This window comes from Triticum urartu, chromosome 4A, assembly GCF_056163025.1.
Source record: "Triticum urartu cultivar PI428250 chromosome 4A, HENAU_Tu73, whole genome shotgun sequence".
Taxonomy (NCBI): domain Eukaryota; kingdom Viridiplantae; phylum Streptophyta; class Magnoliopsida; order Poales; family Poaceae; genus Triticum; species Triticum urartu.
Window position 1 is genome coordinate 90997932 of NC_141876.1, and position 23368 is coordinate 91021299.

Here is a 23368-nt window from a genome sequence, read left to right on the forward strand (position 1 = left end):
CAATTAATATATATATATTATGAATTCCATTTTCTATCTATTTTTATACTAATTTAAATCTAGTTGTTATCATCCACATATACAGAATGGAAAGCGTATATACACACATTGAAACAAAACATATAAGAATGGAAAACAGAGTACACACATTGAAACAGAGCAATGCTATGATTGCTGTGAATACATAGCTATCCACGTCGTAACGACTTTTCAAAATAAAACGCGTTCATGAGACCATGACCAGCAGCCCTTGCCTACGGTAGATCTTGGCTCTGCCTGAACTCGTGCAGGCGTTCGTCCAAGCGGTTGACACGCTCACAGTACACCTGGAGTGTGATCTCGAGCTCCAAGTTGGCTATTACATCGGAGATCACCAGCTCGAGGATGCGATGGCCATGTTCCTCTATTGCGCCCAGGTGCACACCTGGGCCAAGGAGGCGATCGAGCCTATGGACAAGGCGAATGGAGGCACCCATGTGCACAGCGTGGCGGGCGTCCGGTGCAAGTATGGCGTGGCCAGCCTCTGGTGCAAGTACAGCACTGAGGGCCTCTGCCCACTCCTGGCGAGGAATGGGGGTACTGACGGGATGTGTACCCAGTTGCGATGCTGTGTCGACAGCAGGCAAACACCGATGGATCCACTCTTGCTATTCGGTGCGCCACGCCTCTTGCTCTGCGGCACTCCAACGGTCTCGCCTTGCGGCGAGCCGTAGCCTATCGGCATGGACGCGCCTAGCTTGCTCTGCGGCGTGCCATCGATCATGTTGTGTGGGGAGCTGCAGCCTGTCGGCGCTGTCATGCCTATCTTGATCTTTGGTGCTCAAGCATCATGCGCCAAAGGTCTGCACAACCTTGGCGATGACGCGCATCACAGCATCATCCATCGTGTTGCCAGGGAGCGCCTCGGCCTCAACAGGTCGTGGCACCTGCTCGTTTTCCTCGCCGACGAGGTTGATGGCAGAGGCGGCGCTTTCGTGGGTTGGCATGCTTGGAAAATGTGCATGTGCTACAGGCTGCGCTTGTCGCCTCCGTGCATCGCGCGCCGCCTATGCGCAATATCGCTGGGTGGCGGGAAACATGTGAGGAAATGGCAGGAAATGGTGGCCTGTTCATAAAACGCCATCAATTAATGGAAACTTAACATACAAGGAACATCAAGCTAGCAAAAGAAGTAGATGATGATCAGATGAACACGGACCACACTAGGGAACCCGTCGGTGATGAATTCATCAATCCCAAACAGATAAATTAGAAGCAATCATCTGTGTTAATATCGGTCTTCGCACACATTTCTGATTACAGACCTGTTTGCCGAACCATTTCTGTTCTGTTGTCTCAACATAAACAGTTCATCCGACTGAGTCACATGCTGTATATCGCACACACCTTCATCTGGCTGTCCGTTTCTTTTGTGTTGCCTAATCGTAAATAGTTCATACGAGTGAACAGTATGTTGTATATCGCACACACCTTCATCTGGCTGCATGTTTCTTTTGTTCCTCCTCATCGCAAACAGTTAATTGAGCTGAACCGTATGCCCTGCATCACACACGCAACTAAAATCTGAACCGCGTTTGATGCATCCTCCATCACAAACATTTTCACCTTTTTTGATGGTTATTTTACACCACGGTTTGCGATTATGGCATCGCATACAGTTTCGTCAAAGGGTCTCTGATCATAGTGTCGCGTTAGCAGCAACCTGCAGTGTGTGTGTGTGTGTCTACATATATATATATATGTTTGCTCACCATTGAGGAGACTGCGGAGCGCTCTGCTCGTGTCCCTTCGCGCACGCTCTGCCAGCGGTTGGGCGTGTGCACGATCACGTTGGGGGGCCCATATGCATACGGTTGCATCGCACGCGTTGCCACGCGATGCAGTTACGTGCAGCATGATGGAGTTACATGCTGCAAATTAGAACTTCCATCAGGGCCTGCTGATATTCCTGGCCGTCCGGCTTCCCCGTTAATTCCCATGGCCATTATAACCTTAGTCTCTTCAACCTTTCGATCGCGGCCCACAACACAACAAGCACACCCATGACGACACATACAGAGAGGATGTCCAGCGGTGCTCCAATGGAGTTTGGCGAGCATAGAGTGGAGACCCACGCGAGGGAGACGGATCTCTTAGTGGTGTACACCATCGACCTAGCCATGGTGGACAACTACATCAATAGCATTAAGAAGTTGCTTGCTCGAGACAAGTACAAGGAGGTCGGCATCGACCTCCAATACATCGTTGGTCGTCCCGGCATAGATCAGAAGGTTGTCATCGCCTAGTTGTGCGTGCGCCATCATGTCCTCTTCTACCACTACTGCATGGCCATAGGACCTTGCGGCCATTTCAACAGGTTTGTCAACAGCACCGACCACAAGTTCGCCACGGCGGAAACCACCGACGATGTAAAAGCGCTCAGGTTTACGGGTTTGGCCTGCCAAAACCTTGTCAAAATCCATGAGCACTACAGGGTCTGGGGCAGCATGACGAAGGACTCCTTGGTTGAACTCACCTCGGCCATCATCGATGCCTACTATGAAAAGATAAACAGGATGCCCACAGAATAAGTCTCGTATCCTAGCATAGGGCCTAGATGCGGCAACCAGATGAACCTCACCTCATGTTCACTGCCAAGAGCGTGTACACATGCTACAAGATGCACAGGCGGATCGTTGACATGAGGAAGTGCCTCGTTACCCAAATCGACGAGCCCAGATCAAGCGACAAGCAGAGCAAGCGTCACAAGATGTAGATGATGATCAGATGATCGTTTATGCTAGTTAATCATGCATGTAATATATAGTTTACTTTATTGGTGTGTGGAAATGTCATGTGTGTAGTACCCACCTATGTAATTATGCATGTAACAGTTTACTTTGGTGTGTGCAAATGCCATGGTTGTAGTAGGCACCTATGTAAGTGGATTTTTAATTTGGTTATTCAACCATGTCCTTATAAGTGTGTATATATATGTTGTTGTTCTGTATGCAATCCCATCCCACAACACACACGTCTTATTAGCAACAACTGTCTGTGTTATTATCGGTCTTCGCACACATTTCTGATTACATACCAGTTTACTGCGTATCACACACATCTTGTTCTATTCAACTGTTTCAGTTCTCTTGTCTCAACTTTAACAATTCATCCGAGTGAACTGCATGATGTATATCGCACACACCTTGAGCTGGCTGACCGTTTCTGTGTTTCCTAATCACAAACAGTTCATCTGAGGGAACCGTATGCTGTATATCACACACACCTTCATCTGGCTGCCCGTTTTATTTGGTTCCTCCTTATTGCAAACAGTTAATTGAACTGAACCATATGACCTGCATCACACACGCAACTAAAAACTGAACCGTGTTTGATGGCTCCGCCATCACAAACGTTTTGCACCTTTTTGACAAGTTTTTTACACCACCGTTTGTGATTAGTGCATCGCACACAGTTTCATCGAAGGGTCTCTGATCATAGTTTCACGTTAGCGGCATCCTGTAGTAGTGAATGGTCAGCCAGATGAGGGTGTGTGCGATATTGTTGGGGAACATAGCATGCAATTTCAAAAAGTTCCTACGATCACGCAAGATCTATCTAGGAGATGACTAGCAACGGGTGGGTGAGTGCGTGTCCACGTATCCTCATAGACCGAAAGCGGAAGTGTTAGGTTAACGCGGCTGATGTAGTCGAACGTCTTCACGATCCATCCGATCTAGTACCGAAAGTACGACACCTCCGAGTTCAGCACATGTTCAGCTCGATGATGTCCCTCGAACTCTTGATCTAGCAGAGGGTCGAGGGAGATTTTCGTCAGCACGATGGCATGGTGACGATGATGGTGATGTGATCCGCGCAAGGCTTTGCCTAAGAACTACATGAAAATGACCGGAGGAGTAAACTGTGGAGGAAGGCGCCGCACACTGCTTGGAACAGTTGGTCTGTCTCCAAGGGGTGCCCTGCCCATGTATATAAAGGAGGAGGGGAGGAGGCCGACCGGCCACCAGGGGCGTGCCAAGGAGAGGGGAGTCCTACCAGGACTCCAAGTCCTAGTAGGATTCGGCCCCCTCTTTTCCTTCTCATGGAGAGGGAAAGGGGGAAGGGAGAGGGAAGAGGAGAAGAAAGGGGGCGTGCCCCTCCCCTAGTACAATTTGGACTCCCCATGGAAGGGGTGCGCGAACAACCCTTGTGGGCTGCGTCCCCTCTCCCCTATGGCCCATGTAGGCCCATACTACCTCTTGTGCACTGCGTTCGTTTTCCCTTGAAGAGGAAAGGGTGATGCAGCAGAGCAGCGTAAGTATTTCCATCAGTTTTTGAGAACCATGGTATCAATCCAGTAGGAGGCCACGCACGAGTCCCTCGCACCTACACAAACAAATAAACTCCTCGCAACCAACGTGATAAAGGGGTTGTCAATCCCTTCTTGGTCACCTACGAGAGTGAGATCTGATAGATATGATAAGATAATATTTTTGTTATTTTTATGGTAAAGAGAAATAAAGATGCAAGTAAAATAAATGGAAAAGGAAATAACTAAGTATTGGAAGATTAATCTGATGAAAAATAGACCCGGGGGCCATAGGTTTCACTAGAGGCTTCTCTCGAGAGCATAAGTATTACAGTGGGTAAACAAATTACTATTCAGCAATTGACAGAATTGAGCATAGTTATGAGAATATCTAGGTTTGATCATGTATATAGGCATCACGTCCGAGACAAGTAGACCGACTCCTGCCTGCATCTACTACTATTACTCCACACATCAACCACAATCCAGCATGCATCTAGAGTATTATGTTCAAGAGAACAGAGTAACGCTTTAAGCAAGATGACATGATGTAGAGGGATAAACTCATGCAATATGATATAAACCCCATCTTGTTATCCTCGATGGCAACAATACAATACTTGCCTTGCTTCCCTACTGTCATGGGGAAAGGACACTACAAGATTGAACCCAAAGCTAAGCACTTCTCCCATTGCAAGAAAGATCAATCTAGTAGGCCAAACCAAGCTGATAATTCGAAGAGACTTGCAAAGATAACCAATCATACATAAAAGAATTCTGAGAAGATTCAAATATTGTTCATATATAAACTTGGTCATAAACCCACTGAGGGAGTTCTGGATTAGGAGGTGTTCGGATAGCCGAACTATAACTTCAGCCGGAGTCCTGGACTATGAAGATACAAGATTGAAGACTCCGTCCCGTGTCCGGAAGGGATTTTCCTTGGCGTAGAAGGTAATCTTGGCGATACGGATGTTCAGATCTCCTACCATTGTAACCGACTCTATGTAACCCTAACCCTATCCGGTGTCTATATAAACCGAAGCGTTCTAGTCCGTAGGACAACATACACATCAACAATCATACCATAGGCTAGCTTCTAGGGTTTAGCCTCTCTCATCTCATGGTAGATCAACTCTTGTATTACCGATATCATCAATATTAATCAAGCAGGACGTAGGGTTTTACCTCCATCGAGAGGGCCCGAACCTGGGTAAAACTTCGTGTCCCCTGCCTCCTGTTACCATCCGGCCTAGACGCACAGTTCGGGACCCCCTACCTGAGATCCGCCGGTTTTGACACCGACATTGGTGCTTTCATTGAGAGTTCCTCTATGCCGTCGCCGTCAGGACCGATGGCTCCTATGATCAGCAATGGCAATGCAGTCCAGGGTGAGACCTTCCTCCCCGGATAGACCTTCGTCTTTGGCGGCTTCGCACTGCGGGACGATTCACTTGGCCATCTAGTGCAGATCGAAAGCTACGCCCCTGGCCGTCAGGTCAGATTCGGAAGTTTAAACTATACGGCCGATATCCGCGGGGACTTGATCTTCGACGGATTCGAACAACTGCCGAGCGCGCCGCTCTATCACGACGAGCATGATCTAGCTCTGCCTCCGAACAGTGCCCTGGAGGCCGCACCCGCATCGGCTCCGAACCTTAGTTCGGAGCCAACCGCGCCGATCAAGGATGGGCGGTTGGACGCCACCTCGGGGGCTGTAATCCCAACAGCGGTTGAGCCGAACACCATCCCCGTACTCTGCAAGACTCATGACTCCATGGAGCCGGATTCTTCTCCGGACTCCGAACCCTCCGCGCCCCTGCCGATCGAATCCGATTGGGCGCCGATCATGGAGTTCACAGCTGCGGACGTCTTTCAGCACTCGCCTTTCGGCGATATCCTGAAGTCACTGAAGTCTCTCTCTTTATCAGGAGAGCCCTGGCCGGACTACGGTCAGCAAGGTTGGGGTACGGACGATGAAGAAATTCAAAACCCACCCACCACCCACTTCGCAGCCACTGTCGACGACTTAACCGACATGCTCGACTTCGACTCCGACAACATTGACGGTATGGACGCCAATGAAGGAGACAATGAAGAACCAGCGCCTATTGAGCCCTGGAACGCCACCTCGTCATACGACGTATACATGGTGGACGCACCAAAAGATGACGACGAAGAGCAGAAGGACGCACCAAAGGATTGTTCCCTCGAAAAGCAGTCAAAGTGGCGACACAAGCGCTGCCCCAAATCCCGCCCCGACAGAAATAGCGATCACACAGACCTAGCGCTGGAGCAGGGCGAACCGCTGCCGGACAACGGCAATCCTGATAATCAAACCGAACAAACAAACCCTATCAAGGATAATGGTCTGGACGACATAACGCCGGATAGGCACCCGGAGCAGCAGAACGCCCGTAAAAGGCTTGTTGCCACCGGGAGGAGCCTCAAAAATAAGAAGCGAAGGCTCAAGGCCGCGCAAGACACACTCCAATTCAGATGGAGCAAAATACTCAACACTGTAGCAAGGTACGGCGATAATCGCCCCTCCAAGAGCTACCCAAAGCGAAAGCTGCTACCCGAATTCGATGAGGAGGCCTTAGACCCCCCACAACCAAATATCAAAGTAGCCACCTGGTCGGATAGATGACCCCTCTATCACTACAGAACGGCATTCAACGCCGCTCACAATGCAACACGCGACCCATGCAATGCAACACAACAAATATCCGAACAACGCGGCACACCCAGCTACAGGGGTGCCGCACACCCCCTATGTTTCACCGATGAGGTGCTGGACCATGAATTTCCAGAGGGATTCAAGCCCATAAACATAGAGGCATACGACGGAACAACAGACCCTGGGGTCTGGATTGAGGACTATATCCTCCATATACATATGGCTCGAAGGGATGATCTCCATGACATCAAGTACTTACCTCTCAAACTCAAAGGGCCAGCTCGTCACTGGCTCAAAGGCCTCCCCGAAAGCTCCATTGGAAGTTGGGAAGAGCTCCAAGACGCCTTTCGGGCAAACTTTCAAGGGACTTATGTCCGACTCCGGATGCGGACGACCTGAGTCACATAACTCAACAGCCCGGAGAGTCAGCCCGAAAGCTTTGGAATAGGTTTCTTACTAAAAAGAACCAGATGGTCGACTGCACGGACGGCGAAGCCTTAGCGGCTTTCGAGCACAGCGTCCGCGATGAATGGCTCGCCAGACACCTCGGCCAAAACAAACCGAGAATGATGGCCGCATTAACAAACCTCATGACCCGCTTTTGTGCGGGTGAGGACAGCTGGCTAGCCAGATGCAGCACCAGCGACCCCAGTACATCTGAAGTTAGAGATGGAAACGGGAAATCATGGCGCAACAACAATAACAAACGCCGGAATAAAGAAGACAGCACGAAGGGCACGGCAGTAAATGCCGGATTCAAAGTCCCTCGGCCAAACCAAAAGCCGCCCTCCAAAGGCACCAGGGATGAACTGTCTAGCCTCAACAAAATTCTGGACCTAGTATGTCAGATCCATAGTACCCCCAGCAAACCTGCTAATCATACCCACAGAGAATGTTGGGTCTTCAAGCAGTCCGACAAGCTTAACGCCATACACAAGGGGGAGGATACACCAAGTGAAGACGAGGACGAACCTCCCAAACAAGACAAAGGGGAACAAAAGAAATTTCCACCCGAAGTCAAAACAGTAAACGTGTTACACGTGATCAAGAGAAAAAACAATGCGGCACTCCCTGAAAAATTTACCCAAGTGCCTGTCACCGTGAAGTCCCGGCACTGGTCGTCTCAACCGATCACCTTCGACCATCGTGATTACGCGTCAAGTATTCGGCACGCAGGATGGGCTGCACTGGTATTAGACCCAGTAATTGGCGGATACCACTTCACATGAGTCTTGATGGATGGTGGCAGTAGCCTAAACCTAATATATCAGGATACAATCCGCGGGATGGGGTTAGACCCAACACAAATTCGCCATAGCAATACTACCTTTAAACGAGTAACGCCAGGCCCAGGGGCTCGTTGTACGGGCTCCCTCCTACTACAAGTTATATTTGGCTCCCCCGATAACTTCCGTCGCGAGCATTTAGCTTTCCACATCGCTCCATTTAAAAGTGGCTATCAGGCACTACTCGGACGCGAAGCTTTCGCTCGCTTTAATGCAATACCACACTACGCCTCCCTAACACTCAAGATGCCCGGTCCACGTGGCATCATTTCATTGCACGAAAGTATCAAGCGATCTCTGCGCGCCGAAGAAAGTGAGGTTGTCTGGGCAGCCGCACACTAAAGGCGCCCGGACCAGCAAAAGCATCCAATAGGTCGTCAAGACCTCAGACACAACTAATCAAGTCCGACGCCGCTACTCATATCGAATAAACGGTCACACCCCTATCTTTCAAAAGTACAAGGGGCTCAATGCACGCAGACGAGTGGCGATTTCTTCTTATCTTGAATTATACATGGTTTCTTTAGAAAACTATCCTTATGCACGACAACCTTTTTACCTAAATTCCTCTCTTTTAAAGATGATCATCGTGCTACACCCGTCCAGGATATGGCACAACGGAGACACAGGCGCAGACGTGCAGCAGGGACCCGACCCAAGGATTCTTTTTAGATTAAGACCCTGCGTAAACCTTTATTACTGTCTCTTGTTGATACATATCCACCGTTGGGAAGGATGCTGACGTCTTGGCATGTGGCCATGCCAGAACAATGCACGTACGTGGAGACAAGGGGCTTCTTACAAAGGCCATTCTTCAGGCCCGGTTTATACCACAAAGACCGAATACCCTAGGGAGTGGTCGGCGTCGCGAGTTTGGCCTTATATGCATCAGCTCCGAATCATTGTCTTTGGTCAAATGTTGGGTTTGCCCGGCTCCTGTGTTTTGGTGCCTTACGTTCTGCTTTACCGGCTAAGGTAGCACCAGGAGAACTACTACGATTGTGCCCTGGTTCATCCGGACGAGCACCTCAGTAGAGAAAGCCAAAAACTGACTGTCATGATCTAGCGTGAGACTGGTCAACCACTCGATGACCCATGGGAATGTTAGAATTCCTCCGCCTTAACGAAGGGCTGCTTTCCGGCCAGGCATATACGCACACCGGGATCAGGAGAGTGTGGAGCCACCAGGGGCTATCTAGTAGCCCCACTGTCAAACTCCTATGGCTAAGTGAAAGTGTTAAAGCATTATAGTCTGGTTGCCTTGCTCGCTCCGCTATCACCTCCTTAATAGGACCAAGACATTGGGTTAAGTGTGAACGCGTGTTTTTGCGAACACCTCCGCATTATATGCATGGGGGTTGAAGCCGACGACTGCAATCTTTCAGGTTATACACATGTATACATAAACGGCCGCCCAGGAGGCATCACATTACTTTCAGGCAAAAGTATAAAAGTAGCCTCATAAAAATCTAAAAAGCATTTCGCTTACAATGAGATTACATGTCATTCAAACATAATATTTTTTGAGCACTGGGTCTCTGTCAAACGAGAACCCTCAAGAACTTCCTCAAAGTAGTGCTCAGCAGCCATTCGACCTATGGCCGAATCCTGCGCCGCAACAGTGGTAGAATCCATCTCTGCCCAGTATGCTTTAGCACGGGAAAAGGCCATCCATGCGCCTTCTATGCACGCCGACCTCTTCATCGCATTTATGCGCGGTACCACATCAAGGACCTACTGCACCAAGCTGAAATAGCTGCTCGGTTTTGACCTTCCCGGCCATAGTTGATCCACAATAGAACTCATGGAGAGTCCGGACAACCTATTTAGTTCGGCCCATTCAGCTAATTGGTCCGTCAACGAAAGCAGACGCTCAGGAGAAAGGAATTGCTTCGAAAACAGCTGGTCTACTTCACGGTCCGTCTGACTCTGGAAGTACTTGGCCACATCGGCAGCGCTCGCCGCCAGATCCATATACGCATCCTCTGAACTCCACAGCCGATCCAGAGGGGCATACCGTGGATCTCCGTACTTCCTCTGCAGCATAAAGGACTTCCCGGCTACAATATCCCCAGCTTCCCGCAGCTCCTCCTTCTTTGCCCTCATAGCAGAGCGGAGGTCATTCCCCGTTACAGCAGCCTTCTCAAGGTCCGACGCCTTCGCCTGGTTCTCCTTTTGAAGATCCCGGCAACGGTCTATGGCGGCTTTTAATTCTACGGCCATATTGGCCATATTCTTCCGGCTCTCGCCATGTGCGGCCTTCTCGGCTCGCAACTCTTCGGCCGCCTTCAAAGCAGCCGCATTACCCAATCTTGCTTGTTCCTTGGCTCGGGCAAGTTCCGCCCGCAAGGCCTCAACAGTGGCAGCTCCATCTGCAGTCATAACATGTTAAAAACACTGGCATCATACTCTTCCTATGTGGCGTTTACCAGACAAGGATACTTACCCTACGCCTCGTCAAGCCTTCTGTTAACAAGATCGATGTCGGCATCTGCCACATCTAACTGCCGTTCTAAACGGGCAAACTGGCTAGTCCGTCTGGCCACCAGAGTTTCCATCTCCCGCACATAAAGGCAGTATGGTTATTACCTCCAAGTATGATCCTCCGTTCGTCATCGTTTCTGACGGCAACCAGAGTCTTAGGGGCTACTATCTACACAGGGCACACCTAACATGTGCAGGACTATTACACATTCCTTTTTACGTACCTCAAAGCTTGTCACTAGACTCATAAAAGCTTCATGCAATCCGCTTTCGGCAGACGATATCCTCTCCGTCACCATATTCATCAGCACACAGTGATCATCTGAGATGGCCGCTTGCCCCACCAACTCCCTCCGAACGTCCGATCGCACAATAGACGGCGCCGGACTCTTTTGTCTACTCTCTTCGGGAGCCGGACACTGGGAGCCTCGGGGATCAATTGGATCACCTCCTGGCCTCTCCGCACTCGGAGAGGCCCTCCGCGACGACACTTCAGGGTCGCCCGCTTCCAGAGCGTAGGAGTCCGGAGGAGGCGTCTCGCTCTCCATCATCTCTGGAAGAAGACGCCCCGAAGACGAGCTCATTTGAGAGGGGCTAAGGCCCGAACTGCACAAATATATGCGGTGGTTATTTTCTCAGAAGAAAAGGATGGCATATCTGTACTATTAAAGTTTTCGGGTCACTTACGACTCCCGAGAGAATTGATCCCCCCGCAGACTTTGTGCGGCAGCAGCGCCCCCCAAGGTAGGGCCCCCGGTGGAAGATTTCTTCTCCCATTTGGAAGCTTCGGCTTCCGAATTCTCGGGCGCAGTCCTTTTCCTCTTCCGGTCGTCTTCCTTTACGGAGACGCTCAATCCCTCGGTCAGAATAGGCAGCGTTGGGGGCCCGCGTCCACCCGCATTACCCTCCAAAGTAGCTTCCTTCAAGGGATCCAGGCAAGGTGCGGTCAGGAGCATCTTTTCCAATACCGGATTCTCCAAACCCTCAGGGAGGGGGCTGAACACCGAATCAACTTCGCCTTTGTTAGCCAGTCCTGGTCGAAAAAGCAAACTCTCAGAAATAACTTCGTAACGAAGGAAAGATAATATGTTCGGCTGGAAAATTCCTTACCTGTTCGGCGGCGCGGTTACTGCTCAGGCCCACGTCCTTGGTGATTTTTGGACACTCTACTTGAGGTCCGAAGAATGACTTATACATATCCAAGTGCGTCAGGCCGAGAAAATTTTGAATGGCACGCAGACCCTCGGTATTGAACTCCCACCAGCAAAGGGGCCAACGTTTGCAAGGTTGGACTTGACGAACCAGCATAACTTGTGTTACCGCAACCAAACTGATATCGTCATTGAAGAGATCTCGAATGCGGCTCTGCAGTAAAGGAGCGTCCTTGGCTAGACCCCAGCTCAGTCCTCTGCTGATCCATGACATCAGTTGTGGTGGAGGGCCCTAGCGAAAAATGGGGGCGGCCGCCCACTTGGCGCTTCTAGGAGTCGTGATGTAGAACCACTCCTGTTGCCACAATGCAGACACCTCTGGGATGGAACCTTTGGGCCATGGAGCTCCCGTCATCTTGCGTATTGAGGCGCCTCCACACTCTGCATGTTGCCATTCGATCACCGTTGGCTTTAATTCAAAGGTCTTGAGCCATAAGACAAAGTGGGGGGTAACTCAGAGGAAGGCCTCGCATACGACAACAAAGGTCATGATATGCAAGGAGTCCGGAGCTAGATCATGGAAATCTAGCCCGTAATAAAACATCAAGCCCCTGACGAAAGGATCCAGAGAAAAACCTAGACCTCGGAGGAAGTGGGAGACAAACACGATGCTCTCGTTGGGTTTGGGAGAAGGGTCGGCCTGCCCTCGGGGAGGCAGCCGATGCGACATTTCGGCGGTCAGATACCTGGCCTCCCTCAACTTTTTGATGTCTTCTTCTGTGACGGAGGAGGGCATCCATCGGCCTTGAAGGCTGGATCCAAACATGACTGAAGGTTCGGAGCACCTGACTTGAGCCTTGGGCATTTGAGCTTGAGGCGGGGGAAGGATTCAATTAAGCACGCGAGGGAAAAGGTAAAAGCTTTGCCCCTTTATAAAGAGGGTGGATATCAAGCGTCCTCCCCGTGTCTGTTTGGACTTTCCTATGATCTAGGAGTCCTAGAAGTGGTTGGGCTACCCGCGCCCGTATTGATGAGAATCCCGTAATAAGGGGACACGATCTCTGTTTTTACAAGACGTGCCAAGGGGACCACCTCGCATACCACGCTGAGGTGGGTAATTAAACGACTCGGATAAAGGCTCAGCCGTGGTGTGTCGCACCACGGGATACGTCAGCAGATTAGATTTGTGTAAATATCATTCTCTCTATGGAAGTATGTGGAGGCTTATTTTGCAGAGCTGGACACTATCTTTGTGTTTAAGATCTTCTATGAAGTACTTGGAGGAGGAACCCTCCTTGCAATGCCGAAGAAAATTTGCGCGCCGGACCCATCGTCATTGAAGCCTGGTTCAGGGGCTACTGAGGGAGTCCTGGATTAGGGGATGTTCGGATAGCCGAACTATACCTTCAGCCGGACTCCTGGACTATAAAGATACAAGATTGAAGACTACGTCCCGTGTCCGGAAGGGATTTTCCTTGGCGTATAAGGCAAGCTTGGCGATACGGATGTTCATATCTCCTACCATTGTAACCGACTCTATGTAACCCTAACCCTATCCGGTGTCTATATAAACCGGAGGGTTCTAGTCCGTAGGACAACATACACATCAACAATCATACCATAGGCTAGATTCTAGGGTTTAGCCTCTCTGATCTCGTGGTAGATCAACTCTTGTATTACCCATATCATCAATATTAATCAAGCAGGACGTAGGGTTTTACCTCTATCGAGAGGGCCCGAACCTGGAAAAAACTTCGTGTCCCCTGCCTCCTGTTACCATCCGGCCTAGACGCACAGTTCGGGACCCCCTACCCGAGATCCGCTGGTTTTGACACCAACACCCACAATTCATCGGTCTCAACAAAAACACCGCAAAAGAAGATTACATCGAATAGATCTCCACAAGGGAGCGGGAGAACTTTGTATTGAGATCCAAAACGAGAGAAGAAGCCATCTAGCTAATAAATATGGACCCGTAGGTCTGAAGTAAACTACTCACACTTCATCGGAGGGGCTATGGTGTTCATGTAGAAGCCCTCCGTGATCGCTACCCACTCCGGCGGAGCTCCGGAAAAGGCCCCAAGATGGGATCTCATGGATACAGAAAGTTACGGCGGTGGAATTAGGGTTTTGGCTTCGTATCTGGTAGTTTGGGGGTACGTAGGTAAATATAGGAGGAAGGAGTACGTCAGGGGAGCAACATGGGCCCCATGAGGGTGGAGGGCGCGCCTAGGGGGGGTAGGTGCGCCCCCTACCTTGTGCCTTCCTGGTTGATTGCTTGACATAGGGTCCAAGTCCTCTGGATCATGTTCGTTCCGAAAATCACGTTCCGAAGGTTTCATTCCATTTGGACTCTGTTTGATATTCTTTTTCTGCGAAACCATAAAATAGGCAAAAAACAGCAATTCTGGGCCGGGCCTCCGGTTAATAGGTTAGTTCCAAAAATAATATAAAAGTGTGTAATAAAGCCCAATAATGTCCAAAATAGGATATAATATAGCATGGAACAATCAAGAGTTATAGATACGTTGGAGATGTATCAAGCATCCCCAAGCTTAATTCCTGCTCGTCCTCGAGTAGGTAAATGATAAAAACAGAATTTTTGATGTGGAATGCTACCTGGCATAATTTCAATGTAATTCTCTTAATTGTGCTATGAATATTCAGATCCGAAAGATTCAAGACAAAAGCTCAATATTGACATAGAAATAATAATACTTCAAGCATACTAACTAAGCAATTATTTCTCTTCAAAATAACATGGCCAAAGAAAGTTATCCCTACAAAATCATATAGTCTGGCTATGCTCCGTCTTCACCACACAAAGTATTTAAATCATGCACAACCCCAATGACAAGCCAAGCAATTGTTTCATACTTTTGGTGTTCTCAAACATTTTCAATCTTCACGCAATACATGAGCGTGAGCCATGGACATAGCACTATATGTGGAATAGACTGGTGGTTGTGGAGAAGACTAAAATGGAGAAGATAGTCTCACATCAACTAGGCGTATCAACAGGCTATGGAGATGCCCATTAATAGATATCAATGTGAGTGAGTAGGGATTGCCATGCAACGGATGCACTAGAGCTATAAGTATATAAAAGCTCAACAAAAAGAACTAAGTGTGTGTGCATCCAACTTGCTTGCTCACGAAGACCTAGGGCATTTTGAGTAAGCCGACCCATCGTTGGAATATATAAGCCAAGTTCTATAATGAAAAATTCCCACTAGTATATGAAAGTGATAGCATAGGAGACTCTCTATCATCAAGATCATGGTGCTACTTTGAAGCACAAGTGTGGAAAAAAGGATAGTAGTATTGCCCCTTTTATTTATTTATTTATTCTCATTTTTTTGGGCCTTCTTTTTTTGGCTTTTCTCTTTTCTTATTGGGACAATACTATATGAATGATGATCATCACACTTCTATTTATTTACAACTCAATGGTTACAACTCGATACTAGGACAAAGTATGACTCTATATGAATGTCTCCGGCGGTATACCGGGATAGCAATGATGCATGAGTGACTTATATGAAAGAATTATGAACGGTGGCTTTGTCACAACTAAAATGTCAACTTCATGATCATGCGAAGCAATATGACAATGATGGAGCGTGTCATAGTAAATGGAACGGTGGAAAGTTGCATGGTAATATATCTTGGAACGGCTATGGAAATGCCATGATAGGTAGGTATGGTGGCTGTTTTAAGGAAGGTATATGGTGGGTGTATGATACCGGCGAAAGGTGCGCGGTATTAGAGAGGCTAGCAATGGTGGAAGGGTGAGAGTGTGTATAATCCATGGACTCAACATTAGTCATAAAGAACTCACATAATTATTGCAAAAATCTATTAGTTATCAAAGAAAAGTACTACGCGCATGCTCCTGGGGGGATAGATTGGTAGGAAAAGACCATCACTCATCCCCGACCGCCACTCATAAGGAGGACAATCAATAAATACATCATGCTCCGACTTCTTAACATAATGGTTCACCATACGTGCATGCTACGGGAATCACAAACTTAAACACAAGCATTTCTCAAATTCACAACTACTCAACAAGCACGACTCCAATATCACCATCTCCATATCTCAAAACAATTATCAAGTTTCAAACTTCTCATAGTATTCAACGCACTCATAAGAATTTTTTTTTATTAATCTTGAATGCCTAAAATAATTAAAGAAAATTACCATGCTATTTTGTAGGACTCTCAAAATAATCTAAGTGAAGCATGAGAGAACAAAAGTTTCTATAAAACAAATCCACCATCGTGCTCTAAAAGATATAAGTGAAGCACTAGAGCAAAAACTATATAACTCAAAAAGATATAAGTGAAGCACATAGAGTATTCTAACAATTTCCGAATCATGAATGTCTCTCTCAAAAAGGTGTGTGCAGCAAGGATGATGTTGGAAAACTAACAAATAAAGACTCAAATAATAGAAGACACTCCAAGAAAAACACATATCATGTGGTAAATAAAAATATAGCTCCTAGTAAAGTTACCGATAGAAGTAGACGAAAGAGGGGATGCCTTCCGGGGCATCCCCAAGCTTTGCTTTTAGGTGTCCTTAGATAATCTTGGGGTGCCATGGGAATCTCCAAGCTTAGGCTCTTACCACTCCTTGTTCCATAATCCATCAAAACTTTTACCCAAAACTTGAACACTTCACAACACAAAACTTAAAGTAGAAAATCTCGTGATATCCGTTAGAGAAAGAAAACAAAACACCACTTCAAGGTACTGTAATGAACTCATTCTTTATTTATATTAGTGTTAAACCTACTGTATTCCAACTTCTCTATGGTTTATAAACTATTTACTAGCCATAGATTCATCAAAAACAGAACAGTCTGTAGTAATCCGCAGCTAACAAAAGTTCTATAACCCCAAAAATTCTAAAATAAATTGCTGGAAGTGAGGAATTTATCTGTTAATCATATACAAAAATAATTAACTAAATGGCACTTTCCAAATAAATATGGCAGTAGTTTGTGGCGCCCCGGATCCGATGCTCCAGTAGACTTCCATATTTTCGTGTCCTCTATGTGTTTTCATTTGTGCTTGCTCTATTTATTTTGCTTCTTGCAACATGTTCATCATTGGTTATATTGCATTGCCATGTCTACCTCTTCTCATATTGCATTTGGTCATTCATGTTGTTGCCATGAGCATCATGTGCATTGCAACTCCTTCTCTTCATCTTCTTCTCCACCCATGAACTATTGCATGATCCTCTACTTCTCCTTTCTTCTTATTCCATCTATTTCTCTTGTGACATTTTTCCTGTTTGGGAAATGTTCGACCTTTCTCTATAGTTCCTAAATAATGCCAAGACCACCTACTCCAAGTTTCAGGTCTTTTGGAAGTGTTTTGGTTGGGTTCAAAAATGGCTCAAGTTTGAATTTAATTCAAACTTGAATTATTTTTCTACCTCTAAAAATGTCCAAAGGAATTTTATCCAATAGAGAATAATTCCTGGAGCATGAGGATACTCTTATATCTGCCAAATTCATCTCCCACCTCCCTGGCCTTTTCCTTTTCTTCAGGTGTGAATTTCAAATTTACAGAATTAAGAAGAAAAGGGAAAGCCCTCCCAATGCAGCCCCTTGGGCCTTTTTCCATCACCCGCAGCCCAACCAAGCCTAGCGGCAGCTCCAGCGCAGCCCACCTGGCCCAACTCTGTTCACGGCCACCTGCCCCGTTGCGTCGCCATCTCTGTTCCAGAGACAGAGCGCTCACGCTCGCGCCGTGAGCTTCACGGACGCCGAGGTCGCGCCGTCTTCTCCCCCTTCTATAAGACCCCAACCACGCCCTAGGGTTTCCCCTTCCTCTCCTCCCTCTCCTCCGCGCCGCCGCCACAGGTAAGGGGACACACACACGTCGCTTCCACCGCTGTCCACGCCATGGCCGATTCGGTCACGACCTCACCGCCGGCCTAACCCTCCTCCGTGGCCTCCCCTCCTTCGTCCAAGCGATCATGAATGCCGCCCTAGTTCCATCCTGACGCTGATCCGCGGCCGAGAACTCCTTCCACGACGTCCCCTTCTTCCTCTTCATCTCGGACACAAGATCGCGCCAAGTTCGTCGACCCGCTGCCGACGCCTCCCTCCATCGCTGGCCACGTTTTCTCATCCTAGGGTAAGGAGGTATACCCGGCTTCCTCCCTTATCCTTCTCGATGCTGGATGAAACCCGTAGGAGATGCTAGGGTCGCGCCTCCGCCATGATCTCGATGCTCGGACGATCTCTGAATTTTTGGGTGTAGTTGAAGTATTCTGTCTTGCGCTCTTATTCTTGCACACGCAATCCATGCTATGCTCGCTTCCTTGCCAGTTTCCTCGCACGCGCGCGCATCCGCATGCCTCGCCCGTAATCCCGCATTCCTGCTCGCCATCGCCTCAGTTCGGCAGCGCCGAGACGGCCCGAGTCAAGCACTAGCTCGTCCTCGGGCTCCCGCAACCGCAGCTTTGCACATGCATGCTCGAACTCGAGCACAACCCCCTCTCTGCCCCGCGTCGCGTTGTCGCCGTACCTATGCCCGCGCTCAAATGGAAGAACTCACCACCTCGCCGCGTTTCCCTTCAATTCCACTGTGCGCGACTGAATGCCCGAGTCGAGTCGAGCTCGAACTTGAGCGCCCCACCGCTCCTAGCCTTCCCGCGCCCTTGGATCAGCACTGCTACTCCTTCCCGCACGCCCGTCGCCACATACGGAGTCTTGCCGTGCCGCCGTTGCTCGCCGGCGACGATGCCATCTCCTCTGTTTCCGTAGAAGAAGACAAGCCAGGGCACCTAACTGTTTAAGAGCAGCTCGGCCGCACCCTTATCTAACCCACCTGATCCTAGTGCAGTGGTTGAAACCTCTCCCAGTTACCTTAAACACCCAGGTTCGTATCCCCATTGGGCCAGTTGTGAACTACCCAAATTTTTTACCATTTTGGCCTCTATGACAGTGGGACCCCACTCATCATTCTCTCTGTCCACACACACCCCTCTCCACACCCACACTCCTTCCATCTCAGCACCACGGGCCCTCTCGTCACTAAGAGTGGTTGGACCAGCCCGTGTTCCATGTTGTTTTAATTTCTTTTGCAAATTTACAGGGAATGCCATAATCTTGCATTCCTCATATTTAAATAACCATGCATCGGATTAAAATGTTTTATATATGTAAATGCTTAGAATTTCATCTAGTTTCACATTATGCCTTTTTCATGCATATTTAGAATGTTTAAACTGCTGTTTGCATTAATTTGCTCCTATGTCATGTTAAAACATTTTAATTCATAACTAAATAACCATAACTCGGAATTTAATAAACTTTATATGTAAATGGGGTAGAAAAATGCCTAGTTTAACATGGTGGCATTACTTTGCATGTTTAACAACGATAAAATATGGTTTAGGGCAGAACAGTACCAAACCTAATATATGCATACGAGGATTTTCCGGAATTGTTGTTCGTTGTTTCCAGCCGCATTTAAATTTTTTAGATAGTATAGTTTTATTATGCTTTACCCTCTTGCCATGTTAATCAACATTTAATCCTGTTGGGTACATAAACAAGAGAGAAACTAAATAAGTCATGTGGTGTTTTCTTCAATATGCAACTCTGTTGCATATCGAGCTCCACTTAAGTTGTAGTGTTGTTTGTTGCACTTTGCCATGCGATGCCATGTATCATTAAACCGGACATGCATCATACTTGGTTGTGCATCATGCCATGTCCATGTGTTGTTTGTTTACTATGTTGTGTGCTTCTTTTCGGTGTTGCTTCTTTGGGTTGGTTCCGATAACGTCGCGTTTGTGCGGACCCGTTCGACTACACCCATTTGTCTTCTTCATGGACGCGTTCTTCTTCCTTACGGGATTTCAGGCAAGATGACCATACCCTTGAAATCACTTCTATCTTCGCTTGCTAGTTGCTCGCTCTATTGCTATGTGTATGCTGCGATACCTACCACTTGCTTATCATGCCTCTCATATTGTTAAGCCAAGCCTCTAACCCACCTTGTCCTAGCAAACCGTTGTTTGGCTATGTTGCCGCTTTGCTCAGCCCCTCTTATAGCGTTGTTAGTTGCAGGTGAAGATTGGAGCTTGTTCCATGTTTGGGAACATGGATATTTTGTTGGGATATCACAATATCTCTTATTTAATTAATGCATCTATATACTTGGTAAAGGGCGGAAGGCTCAGCCTTATGCCTGGTGTTTTGTTCCACTCTTGCCGCCCTAGTTTCCGTCATATCGGTGTTATGTTCTCGGATTTTGCGTTCCTTACCCGTTTGGGTTATAATGGGAACCCCTTGACAATTCGCTTTGAATAAAACTCCTCCAGCAAGGCCCAACCTTGGTTTTACCATTCGCCACCTAGCCTTTTCCCTTGGGAGTCGCACATCCCGAGGGTCACCTTTATTTTCACCCTCCCCTCCCCCCTGGCCAGTGCTTGTCTAAGTGTTGGTCCAAACTAGAGCCACTTGCGGCGCCACCTCGGGGAAAGTTGAGGGCTGGTTTTAGCTGTACGTAGTGTTCATCCGGTGTTGCCCTGAGAACGAGATATGTGCAGCTCCTATCAGGATGTCGGCGCATCGGGCGGTCTTGCTGGACGTGTTTTACCATTGTCGAGGATGTCTTGTAACCTGGGTGTCGAGTCTGATCGGAATGTCTTGGGAGAAGGAATATCCTTCGTTGACCGTGAGAGCTTGTGATGGGCTAAGTTGGGACACCCCTGCAGGGATTTGAACTTTTGAAAGCCGTGCCGGCAGTTATGGGTAGATGGGAATTTGTTAATGTCCGGTTGTAGAAAACCTGAAGTTGACCTTATTTAAAATACATCAACCGCATTTGTAACCGTGATGGTCTCTTCTCGGCGGGGTCCGGGAAGTGAACACGGTGTTGGAGTTATGTTTGGCGTAGGTTGTTCTAGATCACTTCTTGATCATAGTTTCTCATCCGTGCTTTGCCTTCTCTTCTCGCTATCATTTGCGTATGTTAGCCACCATATATGCTAGTCGCTTGCTGCAGCTCCACCTCATACCTTTTACCTTACCTATGAGCTTAAATAGTCTTGATCACGAGGGTGTGAGATTGCTGAGTCCCCGTGACTCACAGATACTTCCAAAACCAGCTTGCAGGTGCCGTTGAACCGTGCAGATGATGCAACCAAGCTCAAGGAGGAGCTCGATGAAGATCTTGTCCTTTATGTTGTTTCGTTTCTAGTTGATCGGTAGTGGAGCCCAGTTGGGACGATCGGGGATCTGTGTAGCATTTGGGGTAGTCTTCTTTTATTTTGGTTCCGTAGTCGGACCTTGATTGTATCTGGATGTTGTAATGCTTTATTCATGTATTGTGTGAAGTGGAGATTGTAAGCCAACTATGTATCTCTTTCCCTTATGTATTACATGGGTTGTGTGAAGATTACCTCACTTGCGACATTGCTTTCAATGCGGTTATGCCTCTAAGTCGTGCTCCGACACGTGGGAGATATAGCCGCATCGAGGGCGTTACAAGTTGGTAATCAAAGCCTTCCCCGACCTTAGGAGCCCCCTGCTTGATCGAATCGTTGGCGTTATTTGAGTCTAGAAATGGTTTGAGTCATTTAGGAATTATATATATTGGAGAGTTAGGACGTCTTTTTACTGCTCAGTCCCTTCGTCGCTCTGGTGAGGCATCCTGACGTAGAGTTTTGACTCTTCTCTTCTCAAATTTCACTAAAAAAAATTTAGGATCACGGGGGTATCTTGGAATCGTTCCGATGGTTTTGTGACGAGAACATTGTTCTTGGTGCCTCCTGAAATTTAGGGGTTGTGGCCGTGTCCAGGGGAGTTGAGCTTCGAGGTGTTGTCGTCACAATTTTATCGTTCCAGTTCTGGAATACTTGAGTTTAGTTTCGCCGACATCGAAAATCTCTTTTATGCAGTTGTTGGTGAGATAACCTCGATGCCACCCAGTACTGGGGCGGGAGTTCGGGAGTATTTCCATAACTCGTATAACAGATGCTTTTCGAAGGTTGAGGTAAACGATTTCCGAAGGTTTCTTGGTTATGTGTTGAAGGATGGATACAGCTGGTTGTAGGATTTGCTAGTTTTGGGTGAGATATTATGCTTCCCCTGTATCCCCAACACCTGATTGCATATCTGGGAAAATTTCGGGAGTTTATAAGTGGGAATTCAAGTAGCGCTTAGGATATCTTTCTGACGGATGTATGATATGAAATTGGGGTTCGACGTCTAGTGGTCTGCCTATCCATGATTGGTTTTCTAGTGGTCTCGTTGTGTCTTAAAGAGTCCTTGGCTATGCCAACTCGGGGACGCTTCGTATGTCATGTGCACTTCCTTGTACATGATGGTGATGTACGATCGAGCCCGTGTAGGCCCCACCACGAAAACTTCGGATGAAATCTCTATCATATGTTTGTTCTGGCTTATTCTGCAAGCCAACCTTTGTTTTTGTTTTGAGTTGTGGTATTCGAGTTGCTTCAAAGTCAAGTGTTGATTCCATACCTTTCCTAAATGGTGTTCTTATACTCCGATGTGAATACCAATCCTTCTCGATCATCGAGTCTGTCATGTAAATCCTTTTCAACCGGTGTGTTTCACTTCAAGTGGATCCGATCATTTCAACATCATAAGATCAATTATCATTTCTTCTCAACGGTGTTTGTTTCATCCGTTCCAAGTTGTCTTTCTTTTCCCACCCATCCACCCCTTTTTTCTTTGAGGACACAGATTTCTTTTCCAACTATCCATTTTATCGATGGAAGTCTCTCCATTCTTTTCCTTCACATTCCTACACGGTGGTTCTCTTGAAGATGCTCTGCTCGTTCATCGTTCTTCATTCTTTTCTTCTCCGGTGGATTCAATTCACGCTTTCGGTCTTGATCATATTCTTTTCCGTATTTCAATGTTTTCTCATGCCGGTGCACCTCATAATCTTCCACTTCTCGCTACTCAATTGTTCCGGAGTGTTCAAGATATTTCGAGGTTCTTATCTTATTCAAGCCATTTAATTCAAGTGGTGCAATCTATCTTTTAAATCATTCAACGGTGTATCTTTTGAGTGGGTCCTAACCCACAGGTCTTTTCCCAGGATCTTACCTGACTCTTCTAATCTTCTCGGAGTTATTCTCAAATTCTTTCAAAGTTTGACATCAGGATGAATTTTTCATCAGTCAAATGTTTTTCTCCAAGATTTTTCAAATTCTTTTCATCGTCGGTTCAGCCTTTCTAATATTCATTCTCCCGGAGTATCTCAATAATTCATGGTGGTGTTTCTCATCGTAACTCTCAGATTTTGAAGACCAAAGAAGAGTATTTCCTCCATATCGTGCTCCATTCTCTTCAGGATTCGTGATTCCAGCTTACTGCCATCCTCTCATAATTGTTTTGATTGTGAGTATTCTTTTCACCTATCCGGAGCATTTCCTGAGTTGTTTCCATTTCTTTACTCCGAAGGCCATCTTT

At 47.4% G+C, this 23368-nt stretch overlaps 1 protein-coding gene across 1 annotated transcript in view; it reads left to right on the plus strand.

The window, feature by feature from the left end:
• Positions 1–722: 722 nt before the first annotated feature.
• Positions 723–23368, plus strand: part of LOC147974921 (uncharacterized) — a 44229-nt gene continuing 21583 nt past the window's right edge. Inside the window, exon 1 of the mRNA XM_087520203.1 lies at positions 723–950. Coding sequence (XP_087376329.1) covers positions 723–950 — 228 coding nt within the window. The remainder of the gene's footprint in view (positions 951–23368) is intronic.